Source organism: Aphelocoma coerulescens, chromosome 17 (genome assembly GCF_041296385.1).
Source record: "Aphelocoma coerulescens isolate FSJ_1873_10779 chromosome 17, UR_Acoe_1.0, whole genome shotgun sequence".
Lineage (NCBI taxonomy): Eukaryota > Metazoa > Chordata > Aves > Passeriformes > Corvidae > Aphelocoma > Aphelocoma coerulescens.
Window position 1 is genome coordinate 10,755,388 of NC_091030.1, and position 20,510 is coordinate 10,775,897.

General features: G+C 48.2%; 1 protein-coding gene across 1 annotated transcript in view; it reads left to right on the forward strand.

Annotated features, from left to right (window-relative positions):
- The first annotated feature begins 253 nt into the window (after positions 1–253).
- The window catches only part of LMX1B (LIM homeobox transcription factor 1 beta), an 89,984-nt gene continuing 69,727 nt past the window's right edge, over positions 254–20,510 (forward strand). The window contains exons 1-2 of the mRNA XM_069032018.1: positions 254–506; positions 808–994. Coding sequence (XP_068888119.1) covers positions 368–506; positions 808–994 — 326 coding nt within the window. The 5' untranslated portion in view covers positions 254–367. The remainder of the gene's footprint in view (positions 507–807; positions 995–20,510) is intronic.

The following is a 20,510-nucleotide window of genomic DNA, read 5'->3' on the forward strand; positions in this document are numbered from 1 at the left end:
CCCGCCGCGCCCGCGCTCCGCCCGGCACGGCCCGCCCCGGGAGGGCCCTCCGCGCCAAGCAGGGCGTGGGTCCGGCGCTGCCGGCGAGCAGGTGACACCGCGGCTGCCCGGCGCCGTGTGCGCGGCATGTGCGCGCCCGTGTAGCGGGGCGGCCCCATGGGCGGCGGCGCCGGCTCCTGCCTCTGCCCCCCGTCTCTGGAAGCCCGGGCAGGAAACGCTCCTCATGTCTCCCAGATAAAAATAAAAGCGACTCCTTCCTCCCGGCCGCAGAGTGTCCCCGCGCCCGGCCCGACGCGGGGCTGAGCTGGCCCCGCCGCCCGGCAGCGCCTCTCCCCGCCGCCCGGAGCGCCGGCCCGACCCGCGGCTCATGGACATCGCGACGGGTCCCGAGTCCTTGGAGAGGTGCTTCCCGCGGGGCCCACCGGACTGCGCCAAGATGCTGGACGGCATTAAAATGGAAGACCACCCCCTGCGCTCGGGGCCGGCCACGCTGGGAGTGCTGCTGGGTGAGTTGCCGGTCGCTTATCGCCTACGCCGACAGCGGCCCCGCGCACCACTCGGTGCCCGGGGCTGCGCTCCGAGGGGCCCAGCCGGTCTGATGCGGGCTATGGCCGCTCAGCCCCGGACCGGTGCGGGGCGCGGGACTGTCTTGCCGGCATGTGCGGTGCGCGGGGCCGGCAGCAGCCGTCGAGCTCTGCGTTACCGACCGGCTGGGCCGGGCGGACTGCACTGCCCGGGACGGGGTCTGGGGAGCGGGGCCGGGTCGGGGCCAGGGCCGGCGCCTGACGCCGCCGTCTGCCGTTGCAGGGTCGGAGTGCCAGCACCAGGCCGTCTGCGAGGGCTGCCAGCGGCCCATCTCGGACCGGTTCCTGATGCGGGTGAACGAGTCCTCCTGGCATGAGGAGTGCCTACAGTGCGCCGCGTGCCAGCAGGCGCTCACCACCAGCTGCTACTTCCGGGACCGCAAGCTCTACTGCAAGCAGGACTACCAACAGTAAGGGCGCGGGGGGCGGCGGGGGTCCCGCCGGGGCGGCCCGGCCCGGCCCGGGGCGCGCGGCGGGCTCTGAGCGTGTTCCCGACCGGGCCGTACCCCGTTCTCGGCGGAGCGGGGCAGCTCGGCATCGGGGCTCGCGGCTACGGGTGGCGGCCACGGCGAGTGGGGACCCCGGCGTAGGCGGCGCGGCGGGCACGAACGGGACCGAAGACACTGAGCCGTGGCGTCCGACCCAGGCAGGGCGCTGCCCCCCGTCCCGGGCCCGCCGCGGTCCGGTACCTTGCGGCGCCGTCGGAGGGGACGGCGACTAGGGCGGCCCGGTCCGGTTCGGGCTGCGCAGGCAGCGCCACGCTCGGAGCCGTCCCGCGGCACTCTCCTGCCCGCCTCAAGTCCCGTCCCGCCGCCACCCGCTGCCCCGGAGCCGCCCCGAGAGGCCCGAGGCCAGCCCCAGCGGCGCCCGGCCCGCAGAACGGACGATGCTACAGCCCGGCGGCGGGCCGGGTCTCGGTGCGCTGCTGCGGGCCGGCCCGGTGGAGCGGCCGTCGGGCGCGGAGGGGACGCGGCGGGGCCCTGCCGAGGGCCTGGCGCAGCGAAGGGAGAAGCCCGGCGCTCAGCTTGGCCACGGCCCTGGCCCCGGCGTTGCCTGCGCTCTCTCTTATTCCGGCTTTATCCCCAAATGTCAGGCGCTGTCGGGAGCGGCCCCCGCCGCGTCGCGGCCCCGCGCAGGGACGGAGCCCGGCCCCGCGCCGGGCCGCCCTCCCCTGCAGAAGCCCACTTCATGCTTGTCACCTAAATTGAGGATCCTTTTTGTGCCGGGAGGGGGGCGAACATGGGCATTTCAATCACTAGGACATAATATGGCTCTGCTAGAAGTCTGGCAACAAACAAAGAACAACAACTATTGGTTTGCATCAACTTTTGTCAGGCATTCAGCAGGCATCCAGAAAGGCCTGAAGTGGCTTAGTGGCAACAATGTGCATTTCATAGCTACAGCATGAAAATCCATCTCCATGGAAACGGGTAGTAAATGCTAACATGACATGCTGAGTATAAATATTGTGAGGGTTATAACTCTTGTATAAATGGCCGAGATAAATGTCCCCCTGTTTAGGAATTACAACAAAACATGTTATTTCATGCTGCAGCCCTCGCTAGCTCCCAGAGAGTCCTCCATGGCCCGGGCACTGTGCATGGGAATAACCCAAGGCTTGCCCGTGGGCTGCCGCCATCCCGCCTTCGTGGGGCTGGGGCTGCGGTACCTTTAGGGTTTTCTCGTGCCCGCTGCAGGAAGCCCATCCATAGGCTTTGCCTTTCATTTCTACACAAAATAAACCACCCTGGGGTAGCTGTAGTTGTAGATCGGTGAAACTTCTTTTTCTGTAGGTAGTAACACCTTACATGTTTTTGTTAATTAGTAAAGAATGTAGAATAGTCTTCAAGCTGCCTTAAAAAAGCTTTATTTGGCAATGTAAATATTTACATTAGTTGCAAATAAATGTACCCTCTAAGTTCCCAACTTTAGTTTCTGTAAAATAAAGAATTGTACTTAGTGACCTAAAAAGCAAGATCAGAGACTATTGCTTTGTAAAACAAAAATACTTTTCTGACTGAAAACAGACTTGTTACTGCTTCAGAACTTCCCGTATTACCAAAAGCGTCCAATTGTAGAGGGGGAAAATGGGGTATCCAGGCTGCCGAGCAATAAAAAGATATCAACATGTTGGCCTTTGTTGAATCCCAGCACCTAGTGTGACATGACATGGTGCCCTGCTGTGTGTGCCCCCGAGGACTGACAGCGGCAGCGGCTCACGGGAAGGGGAGGGGAGACACGGTAAATCAAAATTTGTTTTCTCTGAGATTTTATTAGCCCAAAAGAGCAAACGTGTGAAACTGTGCTGACACGGATTGTGTGTCCTTTCAGAGCTGGAGAAATATTCGTTTATGGTAGCTAGAGGATAAAAATAGCTGTCTATCCGTGCAAGTGGCCCTGGGCTGTGCAGTACAGAGGGTCAGTTTTATTCATCAGACTGTGGGGAGTGAAGCCGTGAGCGAGCTGTGCGAGGCGACTACAGCAAGAGGACATAGCCGATGCTGGAACACTGGGAATGGGAAATGCCTGTGTGCTCAGTGAGCATGCCTTGGGCTAGTGAGATGGAATGGAATCGGTACGGAGGAAGACAGGGATCAGTAATATCAGATGCTTTTTGTTATCCTGAGTCCTATTTACAGATATCTGGGAAAAATAATTTTAAAAGGGAGAATAAAGTTTACTTAAATATCTCAGTTCCTGAAATTTGCCTTAAATAGATTTTTCGGTACGTAGTAATGTAATTTTAAAGGTCAGATTTCTCCAGAACTCCCAGGACTATAATCAAGTGCTGTGTATATATCTTTGGGAAAATGGTGTCTCATCTTTCTAATGAAAGCAAGCTTCTGATGGGTCAGATATCAGACCTTACACCTTTCCCTAGGTCAGGAATGATTGCTGCCCATCCTTGGATGAGGGCATTTCACATTAGGGGGAAGGGTGGAAACAGTTTTTCTTTTTTCTTTTTATTTTTCTAAGAAAAATGTTGGCTGTGTGAAGCTACCCCTATGCTTGGAATGTTACAGCAAGTCCTGGGGGAGGTGGATTAGTGGCCCAAGCCCAGTTTGAAGTAGTCAGAGGTGCCTGATAAATGTAATTTATCACAAAAATATCATCAGTGTGTCAGTGGGATAAGATGGGCATGTATTTTGGTCTCTTTTTAAAGAAGAAATTCGGCACGTTCTTGCATGAGTACATCCTGATGTTTTGAGTTAATGCAAACTGCTTACTTTGCTAAAATTTAGGATTTTGAGGGTCAGGTGCATTTGATGGCAAGGTTTTTAAGGAGAAAAAACCTAGAGCAGTGGCATAAGGGAAGGCTGGCTTTAGCAAGCCCAAGTCAAACAGAAACTCTTTTATTTTAATTAGAACTTTGCCAGATTGATGCGCTTTTGGAACCTTACACTTACACTGTGTTTTTTTTTCTTTAAAAGAACTTTTCTTTCTGACAAGCTGAAACCTTCAGAATGAATGTTTTTTCGAAAATAGAAGGCTTGTGGTAGTTGTATTTTGGTTCTTTGCTTAAATGAATTTACTTATTGTATTACTCATAGCAGTGCTTTCTGCTACAAATGCTAGTATTTATAAATACTACATTTCTTTTCCATTTGTGTATTTCCTTTTTTTGTGTGATTGCGCTTTTCTGGTTTGTTTTTCTCTCACTGCCCAGTGTTATATAACGATTGCCCTAGTTATTTCTGATAGTAAAAAAAGATATGTTATGAAAAATAACTGTTCCAGGATATGTATTTCATATATAAGCAATACATCTAATTTAGAGAAAGATCTGTATTCCTGTTTTAGTTTTGGAAATAAAGGCTGTAAAAGAGGTTTTTATTCAAGGGACCAGATAGCAAACACCCACAGTTGCTATTTCATAATTTTTCATTAATGCATTATAAGTTTTGTTTAGGGTGAGAAAGAGAAATATTCAGGCTTTTGTTCTTTTAGATGTGTCAGGTATTGTTTTAGCATCACTTCTGGATGCTATTAAAAAGGACCCACCATGTATTTCTGTTCTTCATCTTTGAGTCCTTTCTTGTCGGTGGCTGGGGTTGGTTTTGCTGTGCAGTCAGCACGGAGCAACACGTCCCTCGCAGGAAGGAAAGAAAACCCCATGAAGCCTCGGTGCTGTGAGGAAGCCTTCCCCTCTCCAGATTTTGGGAATGCTTTCACGCGAGCGTAACACTGAGGCTGATGTTTCCCAGTTCAGTTGCATTTTAGATTCAAAATATAACGAAAGTTTCCCGTCAGTGTCTCTTGGTTTTGTGACTGTTACTTCTCGCAGAGCACGGGCTGTGGAATGTGGTAGGAGCCCGGTGCAGGAGGGACCAAAGCTCCCGGATTCTGCTGCATGCACAGTGGACAATAGCAATGTGCCAACGGCAGGATTTGATGTGTTTCCAGTTTTCCTGTTTTATTTTTAACGGAGGAGCTGTTCCGCTCGTGGGTGCAGTCGTGCAGCACTGTGAGCTCAGCAGAACCGTGTGGATCGGGGGGTCCCTCCAGCTGCCCTTGCCTTGTGCTGGGCGGGCACTGGTTCTTGTGTGCGGGTCACAAGGAAACAACACAGAAACCAGATAAAACTTAGAGACAGGAGTAGCCCAAGCACATCCCCAGGACATGGAGTAATGATTAAAGTTATGTCATCCACTAAAAATGCTTTTCAAAGTCACTGAAATATTCTGGCTTTTTTTTTTTTTTCTGAAAATCCCACCAGCCCCGCACCGTCGGTCTCATCAGCCCCATAAAAAAATCCTCTGTACGATCAGACTTCTGTGGCATCTCGAAGCAGTCCCCAAAGCGGGAGCGCTGAGGAAATGGGGCTGTTATTTCAGCCGGTGACGTCAGCAGAGTGGCCGTGCTGGGGCCGGGCCCCTGCGGGTCCCCCGTGCCGGCGGGGCTCCGTCCCTGCGGGTGGCAGCGGCGCTGGCCTCGGCGGCACCTCGGCAGCGCTGGCCACGGGCCACCCGCTGGGTCGGGGCTGGGCTGCCTGAGTGCTGGCGGGGATCTGGGATGGAATGTGTTTTGAGGATTTGGGGAGACATCTTGGTTTGCTGCTGCAATCACTGTAACATTGGACAAAATAATTGCAATGGAAAGACACGATTTGCACTGATCCGTGGCAGAAAACGATAGGGAAGATCTTTGTGCAATATAGGCAATATGCAATTAAATTAACAGGAGGGTAATTTATAATGCTTTACTACTACCCTGAGAAAAAAAAATAATCGTAGATGTGAAATACATTGCAAAAATTTCTTCACTTGTTATAACAAACAGGAATATTTTGCATTCTCTTTAGACACTGAGTCTGTTATTTTCTGGTCTAAACTTTTGAGGTAGTTCAAAGGCATACATACCCTTTCCAACTATCAATAGTATATCACGATAAAACAGCTGGCTTATAATGTCTCTTTTTAAACTTAATAAACTAATAATTATGTTATTAGTGTATTTCAATGGTAAACACACACCCCTGTCACTTCCCTCCGTTTTGGAGCAGCCTGTAAAGCCTGGTATCTTCTAAAGTGCTCACTGCTCTGGTGAACCTGAAAGGAAGGGGGGGGGCAGATTTATCCAGCGGTTGCTTCATTTGGTCAGATATCTGGGCATAAATATTCGGGAGAGAAAGGAGTATGCTTTTCCTAACGCAGCTGTGATTTTTATTTTTCATTCCAGACAAAATTTGGATTTATACTAAATCTGCTATTTCTTGCAGTAACAGGAGTTGATTTAATTTTATTTAATATCTCTTTCTTCTGGAATGGCGAGTGCAGCAGATAAAGGGATTGATTAGAGGAGACTTGAGCTCCCTGCGTGCTCGGTGTGGAGGCCAGCGGGAGGTTTGGGAGGTTTCAGCGCTCGAGGAACGACTGGGGCCCTCCCGGCTGTAATGGAACACTCGCCGGAGCCACCGCGCCAGCGGCCGCGCTGGGGCTGCGCAGGAACAGGGACCCCCGCCCCACAGCGCACCCCGAGCACCCACGGGTGGCTGCTGGCGTGGCTCAGCGGGGCGATTTCGGGGCAAGAGAGAGGGCTCAGTGAACACTTCGTGTTTGTTATCACTGCCAGGCTGAGAGCAGAGTCCGTGCCTGCCTGCCGTGCGCGGAGCTCCCCGCGCTCTGCGGAGCTTGTGGCACTTTGGGGAGAATGTGGAGTGTAAATATAACAGCAGCATTTCATGACAAAATTAGAAGAGGATTTTACACTTCTCGGGCCAGCTTGGAATGCCACAAGTTGCATAAAACGCAGAGTCAGAGAAAGGCTGTGGATTTTAAACCCCAGCAAGATGGAAAAAGGCCGTTGCTGTGTCCTCTGTAGAAGGTGTACAAGGGCAAATGACGGAGTTGCAAAAACCAGGAAAAGAATATTCTCTTTGCCTACAGATTTTTTTTTTCCCACATAATAAGTCATGTTAATGCTCAAGAGAGGTAAGAACCAAGCAAATGAATAAATAAAACTGTGAAGTGACTTGATCAGCAATCTCCAGTAAAGGTAAACAAACCAGGTATTGCTCTGGGATGGTTTGGTGTGGTAGGAAGGAGTTTTGGCATGATTTGGGATGATTACATTACTCACAAGGCAAAGATTGACTCATAATGAAATGACAGTTTCTTGTTCATTGCAGAATATAAAATTTCCACATTTGTTTTGGAACAAAGGACAAGATTAATTATAAGTAACAGTGTGTTGTGAGCCCCAACAGCTGAGTCTGCAGCAGCCAAAGGAGGGAACTAGAGGAGTCTGGAGATAAGTGGGTGCAATTAGGAACAGAATTTTCCTTTCTCCAGGTGAATTGAAATAACTAAATGAAGCGGGCAGGAAATTTTTATTGAGTAGCCACCTTGCAGACTGTGTAGCTGTGGTTTGGTATAGCCAAAGCTATGACTGAAAACTGATCTTTTTGACAAAATAAGTATTAGAATTTATTTAGAAAGCAGAGGTGTTTTCTGAGTTATGGTATTTTATAAAATGTAACAGGGAGATAACCTCATTGTGCAGCACTGGGAGCCTTAACAGCACTGGTTACACTTGGGAAGGAGACATCACTTTTCTCCATTAGTAACTAAGTGAAAAAAATACATTAACAGCTTCACATCTAACTTAAAATAAATGTTGAAAGTCAAGCTAGACTTCCGAGTCTGAGAGGAGAAAGCATAAAAGAGGAAAAAATGGAAATACTCATAAGGTAAAATGAGCCTGACTTTTTGTTTGAAATGCAGTGTTAGTGTTTCTAACATGCATGCCAATATAGATGTGAATCCTCAGTGCCTTGTTCAGGCAAATTATTCACTCGTTTTAGAAGCCTCTTTAAATTCAGTATAAAATTGAGGCAGATACTTTATTTTTTCCTTTTTTTTTTTTAAATAATTTTTACATATCAGCCTTACGTTTACATTCCTGGACTTGCTTTAGCTAGACTTATACTTCTTAAATGAAATACTGTCTTATCCTTGCTTTGCTCTTCGGCATACCTGCAGTTGCTCTGGCCACACCATGAGAGCTGCAGCCCTGAGCCCAGAGACAGCCCCTGGCACCAGCAGCACTGCCAGGAGCAGGCTGGGGGGACAAGGGCTCCTGCGCCTGGGCCTCAACAGGCTGCTCTCAAAACAGCCGTTTTGCAAAATAGACTCTGGTTGTTAAAAAACAAATTACTGGTAACTGTTTTCTTCTTTTATATGACCAACTCGTACCCCAATAGGTGTGCTGCCATGGCCCTTTTTCGTGTGCTGAATACACCTCGTAAGTAGAAACACCATGTGTGGCATATTACGCAGTTCTAATGCAGATTATATTGCAGCAAAATCCTCACGATGAAGTATTTGCAGTCGCCATTAAGTATCCGAAGGGTGTAATGTTGAGGTCAGCATTGCCAGTGGCACACAGGGTCTGTTGCACCGGGACCCCAGCAGCCCGGCCTAGCCCACCTGTGCATGGCTCATCACCTCACTCTCACAGAATGGGGGTTTTACCTTTCAAAAACTATTTGCCTGTGGGCAGAGAACAAGTAGACTTTTCTGAGATTGTGTTACAGTAAAGGAATTGTTAATATGACTAATTTCAGTTCTTTGTTTTCTTGGGTTTGAAATTTTACAGTGATCTTCCTCACAGATACAGCAGAACTGCTGTAGCACAGATTGATTAAATTCTCTTGATATCAGCATAAACAAGGTATAGCACATTTCTTTGGGATAAGAGTTTGTGCTCTGATTCTCCTGTAACAGGCAGATAGAACACTTGTCATGGAGGTCGTTTGCTTTGCTTCCAAAACATTTTATTTTCTCTAATATGCACAAAATTTTCCTCTGCAAACATTGACATGAACTTGTGAACACGCAACTCCTATTGGCTTCAGTGAGAGCCATCCTCACTCATCAAAGGAGGGAATTTGGCTCTTGATTTTACTGCAATCAGTGTTTTATTTATAATGTACAAGAGTGCACGTGCACTCTCCCAGTAAGAGCTGATGGGATTTATGTGCACATGCTGAGGACCAAATCCTCCCGGTAGCTGTTAGGAAGTTTACTTTCACACGCTTGTTCCTTGGTGTAACCTGAATCACCATTCACTGATGAAAAAAACAAAACAAAACCAAACAAAGAATATTTGTCTACATCAATTTTTTTTTTTTTCAGTTGTTACTTCCATCATGTTAGTATTATGATAGGGAGCAAGCAAGCTTGAATTTGCAGAAGAAACTATGAATATAGTTTTAAAGCATTTCTGGTTACAGCCAGGGATTGCTGTGATTGAGAGAAGCACCACTGCTCTTTACAGGCTGGCACCGGTGCATTCCTTGTGTGTCAGTGAGGGAGCATGTGTGTTGCAGCCTGTGGATGGGGACAGTTTGACGGGGACAGCTTTCCACTCCCCAGCAGAGGAGCTCGGCAGGGTGCCCGGCTCTGCTTGCGCAACTGGAGCCGAGGTCCTCGGCAGCTCTGTGGGACTGGACCCTTGGGCTGTGGCACGATACCTGCCAAAGCTCATTAGTGAGAAAGGCCAAGTTCTTCTTAAACACCGACCCCCCAGAAGAATTGTATCCAACCTGTGAGATCCTGGCCTTTAACAGAACCAGCTTGACAACAGCTTGCATTTTTCTGTTGCCTGATAGTGCAGTTCCTTCCTTCCCAAGGGAACCAGCTTCTCTCTACTCTGTTTTTTTTCTCTCATGTCACAACATTAATCTAGTTTCAGGGGGATGTAGGAGCATTTGTTGAGGTTTCCTTTGATAGTGCATATCAAATGAGACAAGTGTTTAATTTGGTATCATAAAAAGAGGTTTATTAGCAAATCACAATAAATCACTGTAGAAAATAATGAAACCAAAACAAAAACCTCAAAACAAAACACTGAAATGACCACAGGAGAGGTGAGCTACCAGCGTCAGGGGGATACCTGGTACAGTGGTCCAGCTGTACGTGACAGTCTGATAACCCCAGAACTGTTCTTAAATATTCAGGATCTCCTGCAGATTTTTCTTGGTAGCTGACACTCTGTGGTGACCCATCTCGAGCACCTTGGCTGTGTCCCTCTGCTGTGCCTTGGGTCTGTGGCAGACGGTGGCCAGGAGCAGGCCCTCTACCCGCTTATGAGCCTTGTCCCAACCTTTTGAATGGTCAGGAGCCACAGAAGAGGTGTACTGGGTGCTGTGGGGGGAAGATAGAGGGCAGAGGAAGGGTTGAGCCAGCTCCCCAGGTTCCACTGTGTCTGCACAGGCTGGAGCTGACTGGGCACCATATATCCTTCCCACCAGTTGAATGATGTGTTCAGGATACTGGAGCTGTGGTGGTGTGGCTGGTAGCTCACAAGGGTCCAAAGCCATGGGCTGTGGTGGATGGATAGCAGCTGCCATGGGGGAGCAAGCTGGTGCTTCCTGCCTGTGTGGGGTGGGGTCATGCAGGTTACCTGTACAGGTGGGTCTGCTGGTCTTCCAGCATTTCTGACTTTCCAGAAGAGGAAGAGCTGATTCTCCCCCCTCCTCCACCCCACTGTTAATAATCATGGTTTGCAGACTAAATATCTGTTCCATGAATGTTTGTGTGTACGTGGAAGCTTGAGTCAGTACCCGTCATCCCTCTGGAGCCCTCCTCGATGAGCAGTGTGAGCAGCGGGTACAGGAGCTTGCAGGGCTGGCAGTACATTCTCCAGCAGCCGTCAGCAGGCAGGGACATTCCCTGTGCAGAGGTGCTGATGCTGCCACTCAACAGGCCCCGGGTGGGGGTTTGAGCCAGCAAATCCCTGCTCCCAGTAGTGCCAGTGAAGCCAATTGCCCTGGCATGCAGCAGCTTGCAGTGTCATGCAAGGTCAGTTTACCTGACAGCAAGCATCTAGTGAGAGCTCAGTGGAGCTGCTCACTGCAGTTTTTGGGGATGTGGCTTTTCACAGGCCTAAGCTTTTCACCCCCTGCCCTCTATCTTCGCCCCACCTAAGCAGAAGTCGCAGTTTAACATCATGCGTTGTCTTCACAGTTGGATCTTGGCATGGGCTTCGTCTGGTGATAAGAAAAGTTTCCTCTATGGAGTTTGACCCTGTAGGGTCAGGTCCCACTCACTCTGGAGTCGATACAGAAAGTGTGGTGGGGCCCGACATGAATGTTAGCATCGGCAGTGAGGCTGGTTATTGTTAAGTGTGCAAATCGTGCAAAAATACAAATGGAGTAAAACAATTTGAGGGAAGAAATGGCGGTGTAATGTTGCAGCGATGCTATCTCTGCACGGCATTATTGGTTGGAACCTGCCAGGCTCAGTGGTTGGAGCTGCAACAAACAAGTGATTCAGCTGATGGGAGCAGAAAGTGTTAATAACACTGACAGCTACTTTGGTAATGGAGGCACAGGCGGATCCTACTACCAGGGATTCCCGCTGCGCCCTGGCTGCTCCTGGCCAGAGCTGCTGTGGAACAAAGTTCCACAGAGGAGGCAGAGTTTGTATTTCAGCGGCAGCTTCCTTCATGTCTTGCACTCAGGCTGCAGGAGCATGCATGACCTTTGTGGGGTCCATGAACTTCTGTGGGGGTGTCCTGAGCTGCAGGGAGCCGGCACTGCTCTGGGGTGTGCAGCTCCCAGCAGCTCCTTCAATCTTGCTTCCCCGGCCTCGCAGCCCATGCTGGGGCTAGTTCCCAGCATGGTTTTGTGAGTGTAGAATAAATTAGTCATGATGGCGCCTGCATTAATTTTATGTGGGAGAATCCCCAGGGATTCCAGAGCAATTACAGGGAGTGCAGTCTTGCCCAGTGCAGCGTCCTCCCCATCCTGCTGCTGTTCCCCACAGAGGGAAGCAGCAAGAGGGGACAGGAGGGCTGGGTGATGTAGCATCCTTCATGGCAAAGCCAGTGCAGGGTGGTCTATGGTCCCACTGCGCTCCACAGCTGGCCCAGGGTGCCAGGACTGAGCGCCAGCAGCAGTGGAGCTCACTCAGCTGCTGTGTCCTACAGAAAGGCTGGAAAACAGGCCCAAGGCAAGTGTGCTTTCTTGGCTTCATTCATGTCCCTTGAACACTGGTTGTCTTGAGTAATTGAAGTGTGTCCCATTTGTGGCTTTTTTCTTAAAAAATCAGCTCATACTTTGGCAGGGGTTTGTCTGAGCACACAGAGGATACATTCAATGGCAAGAGTTATAACATTCAATTTGTTGATTGCCACAATTAAACCTCAGGTTTTTCACCCAGCCATCCAAAAGCTAATTGGACATTGTCACTCAGGCAGGAATACATACAAACAAGTGCAGTATATGGCCCCGGATCCCAGCAATGTGATTTTCATCACCTTACCAGTCTTTGGGGAGTCTTCAGCTTCCATCTGGAAGTACCTTCAACCCTTTCCACCTACAGATCTTGAAATAGCTACAACAGAGAGAAAACCAAAATTACATGGAGTTTATTGCCATTTCAGAAGGAAAAAAGTGTTTGAAAAAGTTTATTCAGGAAGCCAAGGGAAGTTAAGTGGGAGACATTTGCCATTTCATCAGTCTGTTGGTGATAGCCATTCATGTCATAAATGGCTTGTGTCATTTGATGCCAAAAATAACACAATTTTCCTCCCCAAAGGCCTATAGGGTTTTTTTGCAATAAATGTTTATTTGTTAATAATATACTTTAAACAGTCCAGCCTTGACCTCAAGCCTCCAAAAGAATCCATCTTCTCTCTGAAAAATCCTGCAAAGTTTGTGTAATTTTTTCTGGGAAGGTGTAATTGATGGCGCAGTGAAGGGCAGTGTGTTTGCTTTAACTACTGCAGCTGCGTGGATTAACTGTTTATAAGGGCCTACTGTGCTTTGAATGGTGACTTGCTTAGATTTCAGGCTTTAGTTGACAGCACTTCCTAATTGTTCCTTGGATTTGCTTAAGTTCAATCAGTAAAAATAAATTTCTGCACAGAGCTCACCCATTGTTCTTCCCTCATCGCTGCTTCAAAACCTTTGAAATGCTCGTTTGTAGGAGCTTGATTTCATGGGTCACCCTGCAGCCTTGAAATGGGGGTGACCAGGATAGGGGCTGAGTGGGGCTGAACTTGTTCTGTCTCCTGTTATTTCAGAAAAAATGTCGGAGGAATTTGGGTGCTGAGCAAATAATCTGTATGCAAATATTTTTGACAGGCTTTCAGCGTACTAATCGGAGTCTCTAGAGTCGTATATAGAACTGACAGATATGAAATGTGATTAAATATTCAAAAATGTAGCAAAGGATTTTGCAAATATCCATGATATAGAAACTGTTGTTTTGAGAGAAAATAGTAAGTAAGATAATTAATTTATAATATGTTGCACTGTTTTGAAATTGCCCTGCCAAAAGCTGGAGTTGGATTTCCACTGGCAAAGTGTTTGTGGCATGCCAGTGACATGTGACCAGTACGCGGTAAGGCAACAATTGTCTCTTCACTGAATCACCACTACCACTGATTTAACCAACATCTAATCACATTTTTTAGCTGTTTTTGTTCTGCCATCAGCCACTCTGATCTTTCTCTTACAATTTTTCAAGTGAACTTTCACTAAACAAGCAAAGTATTAAGGCATTTGTCAGATATTTTTTTGTTAGTCCTTAAATGAAAATGTGGTTTTCTAGAATTCTGGAGGACTTATTTTCTTTAAGATCATCTGAGTTATGGAAGAGAGTTACACATTTAATTTCTCAAAGCATTTCAGCTAAGCATTTCAGCTCCCAGTGCTAGTTTGTTTTCAGTTTGACAGGCACTTGGATAAAATGAAGAACAGTATGTATAAAATGAATGGAATTCATTTTTTCTTTGAACATTTCACTTTTGTGGAGCTAAATTATTTGGATAACATGGACACTCAGGTGCTTTGTGTGAAGCTTATTTTAGTGGGACTCCATAGCACCAAATGGCACTAGTTGTTTGCTGAGAATATGTTTGTAGTTTATTAATTTTAACAACTATATGATGTTTAAAAATCTTTATTTTGAGAATCAAAGCTTCTGGCTTGTGCTGTGCTCCCACATTTAGAAGTTGGCTAATTTTACTCAATCTTCTCAAGAGCAATTTACGGGGCAAAGTTACACACATAACTGGCTGAAGAACTGGGGGCCTTCAGGTGCCCAAGCTGTGTGGTAAGTGATCATTTACTTCCCAGGGGCATTTTCTGGGGCAGTCTGGGGCACAGTAACCTGAGCAGTTCTCTCCTGTACCAGCAAGGGTTTGGCTGTTCACAGAATCACAAGACGGGTAAGGCAGGAAGGGATCATGGTGGGTCACATGGTCCAACCTCTCTGCTCAAGCAGGGTCATCCCAGAGCACATGGTACAGGATTGCATCCAGATAGTTCTGGAATACCTTCAGTGAGGGAGACACCACACAGTCTGGACAATCTGTTCCAGTGTGCGGTCACCCCTGCAGTAAGGAAATTCTTCTCATGTTCAGGTGGAACTTCACATCCATCAGTTCCTGCCTGTTGTCCAGGGCAGATACACATATGTAGGCTCATGCAGTGGCTGCACAGCCATGCAAGTGACCCAGCTGCAGGGTGTCCAGGGACAGTGGCAGTGTAGCCTCCTCCTCTGTACCAGGGTTTGAGGTCTGTCCTGTCCTGTCCTGCCCTCCTCGTCTCTCCTAGAAGTGAGTCCTGTGCAGACCTTGCGTGTGTCCTCTCAAGCCTTCCTCGGGCAGGGGAGTGCCGTGCTGCCAGGGCTCCTCTGGTCCCCCCGGCCTGTGTGATGCAGGCTGGCCCTGAGCTCTGGCCGAGCCCACAGTGTAGTATGGGGGGTCCCAGATACTGCGGAGGGCACACAGGGGGTGCAGACACTAATGCTCCCCAAACTGCCCCTCCTGGCTCCGTGAAGTTTCTCCTGATTCATTCTCAGGTGATTCATGCTCTCAGCATCAGCTGCCTGTTTGTGAAGCTGAAAAGAAGCAATCTGAAAGTGAAATAGTCACATTACTGAGACTAATATGGATTTGCTCCTGTAAGAGGATATTAAAAGTCCTTTTGTTGTACAGAGACTGAGCTTTACCATGTTTTAGTCTTTTTGTCAGCTTTCTTTGGTATTAAATCAAGTGACAAAACATTTAGCTTTATCCCTGTGCGTGAGCACTCGTGCTAATTAATTCAGTAACTCTTTTGACCTTCTGTTTAAAAGATCACAACTGGTGCTGTTCCTGCCCAGACACCACCATCCCTCAGCACCCTCGGTTGTTCATGTATTTAAAGCGTGGCTGTGGTGGGGATGGCTGGCATCTGAATGCTGTTATATTCTTGTAATAGCAAACATTAAGAGAGTTAAATGGACAAATGAATAAGAGAAAGAGTAGAAAAGCCAAGGAGCAATTAAATGTAACTTTTCATCATGAAAAGGATTTCACTGGTTTATCTTCTAATAAGATTATGTCACCGACACAAGTACCTAGGAGCCTGTGATTGACAGCCTCCTGTACTTTTATCAGGCAGTGTGACACTAAACCTCAGGGCCTTTTGTCCAATAGAGTGAGCTCACGGAAACTTGCCGTCCTAATCCCCTTATTCATGTCAGGCACAGAAAAGAAGTTCTGATCAGATGGCATCTTACAACAGTGTCACCTCCACCCCCTTGGTGCTGGATGGACATGGGACATGGGACGCTTTGTTCGCCGGCTGTGCTGTGCTTCTGCCTGCAGCACTGCAGCCCCGCTTCTGGTCCCAGGGCTCGCGTGTCCTGCCCACCACTGCCCCGCACGATGCACACGCTGGACAGCTGCTGCCCAGGGGAAGCTGTGTCTGCAGGGCAGGAAAATTCCAGAGAGATGGTAGGATGATTTACAGGCTATCTGATTTTGTTTATATTCTGGTTTTATTTCTCTGAAGAATGTAAGGCCTTTAAAGAAAATACTTCCTTTTGTGTTGCATCTGTAAGATCATGTAGTGAAATGTCTCACTGAGCTTCTTCAGACTTTGCACCCAGGCAAAAGAGTAAGTGGAACTAAACCCCCTATCTTTTCAGAAGCATAGGATCAATGTTATAGAAGTCAGCAATCGATCCCAGTGCTGCTATTATAAGTTTCATAGCTCCAGCCCTTTCTTAGTTGTAGGAATTCCTTTGTGCGTATCCCTGCGGTAACCTATTGCAAATAGTGGTTCCCTGTGGTGCTTTATTTACTTGTCCAACTGTTTGGAAGTCTGTTAGTCTAAAGATCAGATGCTCTGAAACAAATCTTATTACCTTAACCAGCTCTCCAAATTCTTCTTTCTCCATTTTTATTGACTTCTCTTCAGCTAGAACTAATACATGTGCAGCAGGTGGGCAAGTACATCTTTCAAAGTTTAGCCCCTCAGATTTAACATGAGAAACTATAAATCTTTTTGTTTTCCTTGGAAAATGTGGGAAACCACAGGTATTTGAAGAGTTGCCTCCTCAGTGGATTTGTGAAGTTTATACTGGTTGCTGTAATTTTTGAAACAGAAGTCTGGGAAATTTCAAAAGAATGCTGCATTCTGGGGCATAGTCTAATTAATTACGTTTTTCCTTGCATTAAGTATTTTTTTAAGCTGTAATCAAAAGCAATGGAATGGGAAAGTTTTAAAATTTTTTTTCTTTTCATCCAGACTGGCACCACTGGCAGAGAAACTGAATCAAACTTCCTTCACCTCATCTGCTACAAGCTGGTTCTGTCAGCACTATTCACCAGTCCTCATTTGAGAAGGCGTGTCCAGCTCCTCTGTATTTTTCATCTCTATGCGCATTTTTAAAGTAATTTTAGATGTAAAAAGTCAGTGCTAATTAAATGTTTTAAGAAATCATCCCTCAGGAATTCCCCTTTCTCGTCCCTGTCCCCCACCCCAGTTCCTGGAGACCTAGTGCTCCCTGGTGGGTGCTCACATCCCATCCTGGGCAGATGCTTCATCTCTTGTGGCATTTTGCTCCAGCAGATATCAAAGTCCTTTGCAGAGCGACCTGCCTGGGGTTCCTGCAGGCTGGAGCCTGTCCCAGGCGTGCTTATCCCTGGGACACACAATTTCTTCCCATGTCTTCTTAGGACCAGGCTGCCCCAGGATCTGGGACAGGAACGTTCTCATGTCTGGGGTGTGCGGAGCCATTCGTTGCTGCTTTGCCTGCGTTTGTTTTTCCACTGTAAGCACCAGCGGCTGCCAACATGAAGTGCAAAAGGGAGCATACACAGGATCCTATTTTAAAAAAAACAGCACACAAAGGAACCTGCAAGGCTGCGGCTTTCCTGCAGCAGAGCATGTTTGCTTTGAACAGCCAGCTCTGCTGGGATCTTGGGAGTGCAATCTGGTGTCAGTTTGCTGTGGCTTCTGCAGCACAGACAGGGCTGGAGGTGCTCAGCTGAACACAGAATTATGTACCCTGGAAATCCATGAGGCTGGTACAGGAGTCCATAAATGTATGTAAACTTCTCAGGTCAATTAACTGATAGGTGAATTGAGCAGACAGTGTGACATCAGGGTGAGCTTGGGGAGAAGGTTCAGTAAAACTGTAAAGGGCATCAAAACATTGGCAAAAGCCTTACTGAAATACAGGAGTGTGTAACACATCTGAAGTGTTAAATACAAGCAGAAGCAGTGTGGTATGAAGCTGTGTGTATGACAGAGAAGAGGACTTCAGAAGGCATCTGAGATCCTGTTAGTATTGTGGGTTTGAACTTGAGGGCTGTTTACCACTCCCCTCAGAGCTCTGCCAGCTGTGGTGCCAGTTTGGGGTGTCCTACCCTAACACCAAACATGTCTGTTGCAGAAAGGTGTAGGAAATACAGCATGTTCTGCATCTTCCAGAGAGAACCAAGCCTCACTGTGTGCCCTGACGCTATACACAACAGCTCCTCTTGCTTTCCTTGACATGTCCTGCCTTTCTCTGAGCAAAGGGATCAGTAAACAGGGAAAAAACATCCATCCACAGTGAGTTTGGGCTGGTGTTCCTGCATTAGCAGTACTTGATTCTACAGCATTCTCATTGAAAGAAAAATAACGTTTGTTTGGACCAAAAAAACCAAACAAAAAACCCTTTGGGGATTGAATTTCAGAGCCTCCCTGCGTTACTCTCAGCCCCCTCTGAAGGCTGAAATGATTTGTGAGCAACGGCCTGTGACCCAGGGAGGCATCAAGCAGCAGAGAAGGGAAACATTTGGAGTTCAGAGGGACAGTGGGTCTTGATGACCAGTGTAAGACAATGCAGATGTTTCAGATCATGAGGTCTCTGATGATGATGAGAAAATGCCCCTAACAGCGTCTGGGCTGGGGTCTTCTCTGCAGCCCTTTTTCCTTGGTATAATGTTGTCACATCTCACAGGATTACATTTTTAGGATTTACTGTGGAAGAATCATGGTACTTACTGTGTTAGGTAACTCTGATGAGCAGGGTGGGATTTTAATTTCCCACTGGGAAGTGGGTTACTGCTCTGCCCCATGGGTGTTGGCAGGGGCACCCAGAGCAGTGGTGGTGGGGCTGGGCTGTGTGTGCTGCCAGCCCTGACAGTGGCCCATGGAGGGTTGTCTGAGAAGAGCGAGAGTTTTTGGACAAGAGTCCAACATTAATGGCATGTCCCATTGTCTTTTCTGATATAGACAGAGGTTTCCTGGAAGGAGGACAGGGTCTGGAACAAGGAAAGAAAAATACTGATGGAGGAGGAGGAGAAATCATTCAGGATCCTGACTCAGCAGTAGGTCTGCTAAACATCTAGTCACTGACCACTGGCCATGTTGGCTCTGTCCAGTCCCAGCCAGTTGATCTTGGTGCTCCTGCCTTGGCAGGAGTGGAGAAGACCCGGTGGGGCAGCACCCACCCTGTGGACAGGAGCTCTGAGACCTAGCCCCGGCACAGGGATTTGAACCTGCACCGCATCCAGGGCAAAGCATCCCTCAGCATCACTGCTGGGCCAAAGAGATGTGTGAGCACGGCATCCAGGTTTGTGAAAAAGTAGGCCAGAATTATGTACTGAACACGTGTACAAGCATCAGGAGAACAGTGTAGGCTGTGGAGCCCAAGTTGGAGAAACAAACTCTGAGTCTATCTGGTCTAAAGCTTAATACGTGAGAAACAGCAGACACCAGTTCTGTAGTGCTTGGGTGCACGCTGGTGTCGTGTGTTGTCAGAGACCATGTCCATACCCAAGCTCAGTGCAGGGCTTTAGGTACTGTGGGGCTGGAGGATGGCTTTATTCCCAGGCAGGAATCACAGTGAGAAGATGCCTCAGAGACCACCCTGAGCCCCAAGGTAGGCATGGGTGCAAGCACCTCAGGCTCTCACCAGTCAGTCCCAACACAGCTGGAAGTGACAGTGGACGCCTTTCCCTGATTCCACGGAGGGAAGCCCTATCCCGTGCTGCTGCCAGAGTATGTGAGCAGTGGGGCTGGGCCTGGGCTTACCTCACTGGGTCTGCTGCAGCCACTGCTGCACCAGCAAATCTCAAATTACATCTGCACTGAGAAAATAGGATACAGAATTTAAAATACTGTTTTGTTAAAAAAAAGCACCTACTGCCTGTTGGCTTGGGGGAGTGCGGAGGCTCTTCAAGGTCTTCCTAACATCTATCTTGCTGGGAGGATGGTGTGCCCTGCACAGGAGGGGATGGTGAAGGGGCTGCGGCGGAGTCAGCCAGAGCTGCCGCCTCCAGCGCGGGTGCCTGACTCTGCCCGGCCCCTCAGCAGGCAGGGCTGTGGAGCACCACGACTGCCAGGGCAAGGCAGCAGCAGCAGGTTTGCATCTTGGCACTGCTGAGAAGGGGACTCTGGCTGGAACGATTCCCGTGGATGCTGCCAAGCTGGAGACTGGCAGAGGAGTGAGAATTTCCTAACTGTGACAAATGCCTGCCTGAAAAAAATATGTGTTTATTCATCAGTGATGCGTTCAATTAGCCTGAGCTTTGGAAAAGCTGTCTCATCGCTCCAGCAGTCTCCCCTGCCATTTGAACCACCTCTGCTGAGGAAAAGACTAGATAATGTTTTGCTTTAAAGAAATGTAGGAACTGCTTATTTCTGGTGCTCCCCTTTGCAGCCCAGCTTTGACTTCTGATGCTAACTGGAGTGGGAACATGCCTTCTTGGTTGTGTTTGCTATCAAGAGCCAAGTGTTTTGGGCCTTTCGTATCTGATGGTAAGTTACTGTTTTCTTACAGGGTATAACTAAAAAAATGAAACCAGAACTTAGCCCCCAGAGAACTTCTGTCACAGACGGTTTAATTAAGAAGCCATTTCCATGATCTGTTGTGACTGTGATAAAAGTAACTTTGTGGTTTTGAAGAGGTGGCTGCCACCTCAGTGTGGTTCCCCACCAGTGGGACTGATACAGTTTTGCCTTTTGACTTTGGCATTCAGCGTTTGGCTTATGATGGAATCTGAGCATTGCCTTTATTGTCATTATGGTTGAAGGAGCATTGTTACAGGCATAGCTGGAGTTTTGTAAGCACATGCTGGAACATACACTTAAGATATTCAAAAGAGGTTTTCAATAACAATCATGTTTAGAAACAAATGACCTTGGTTTTC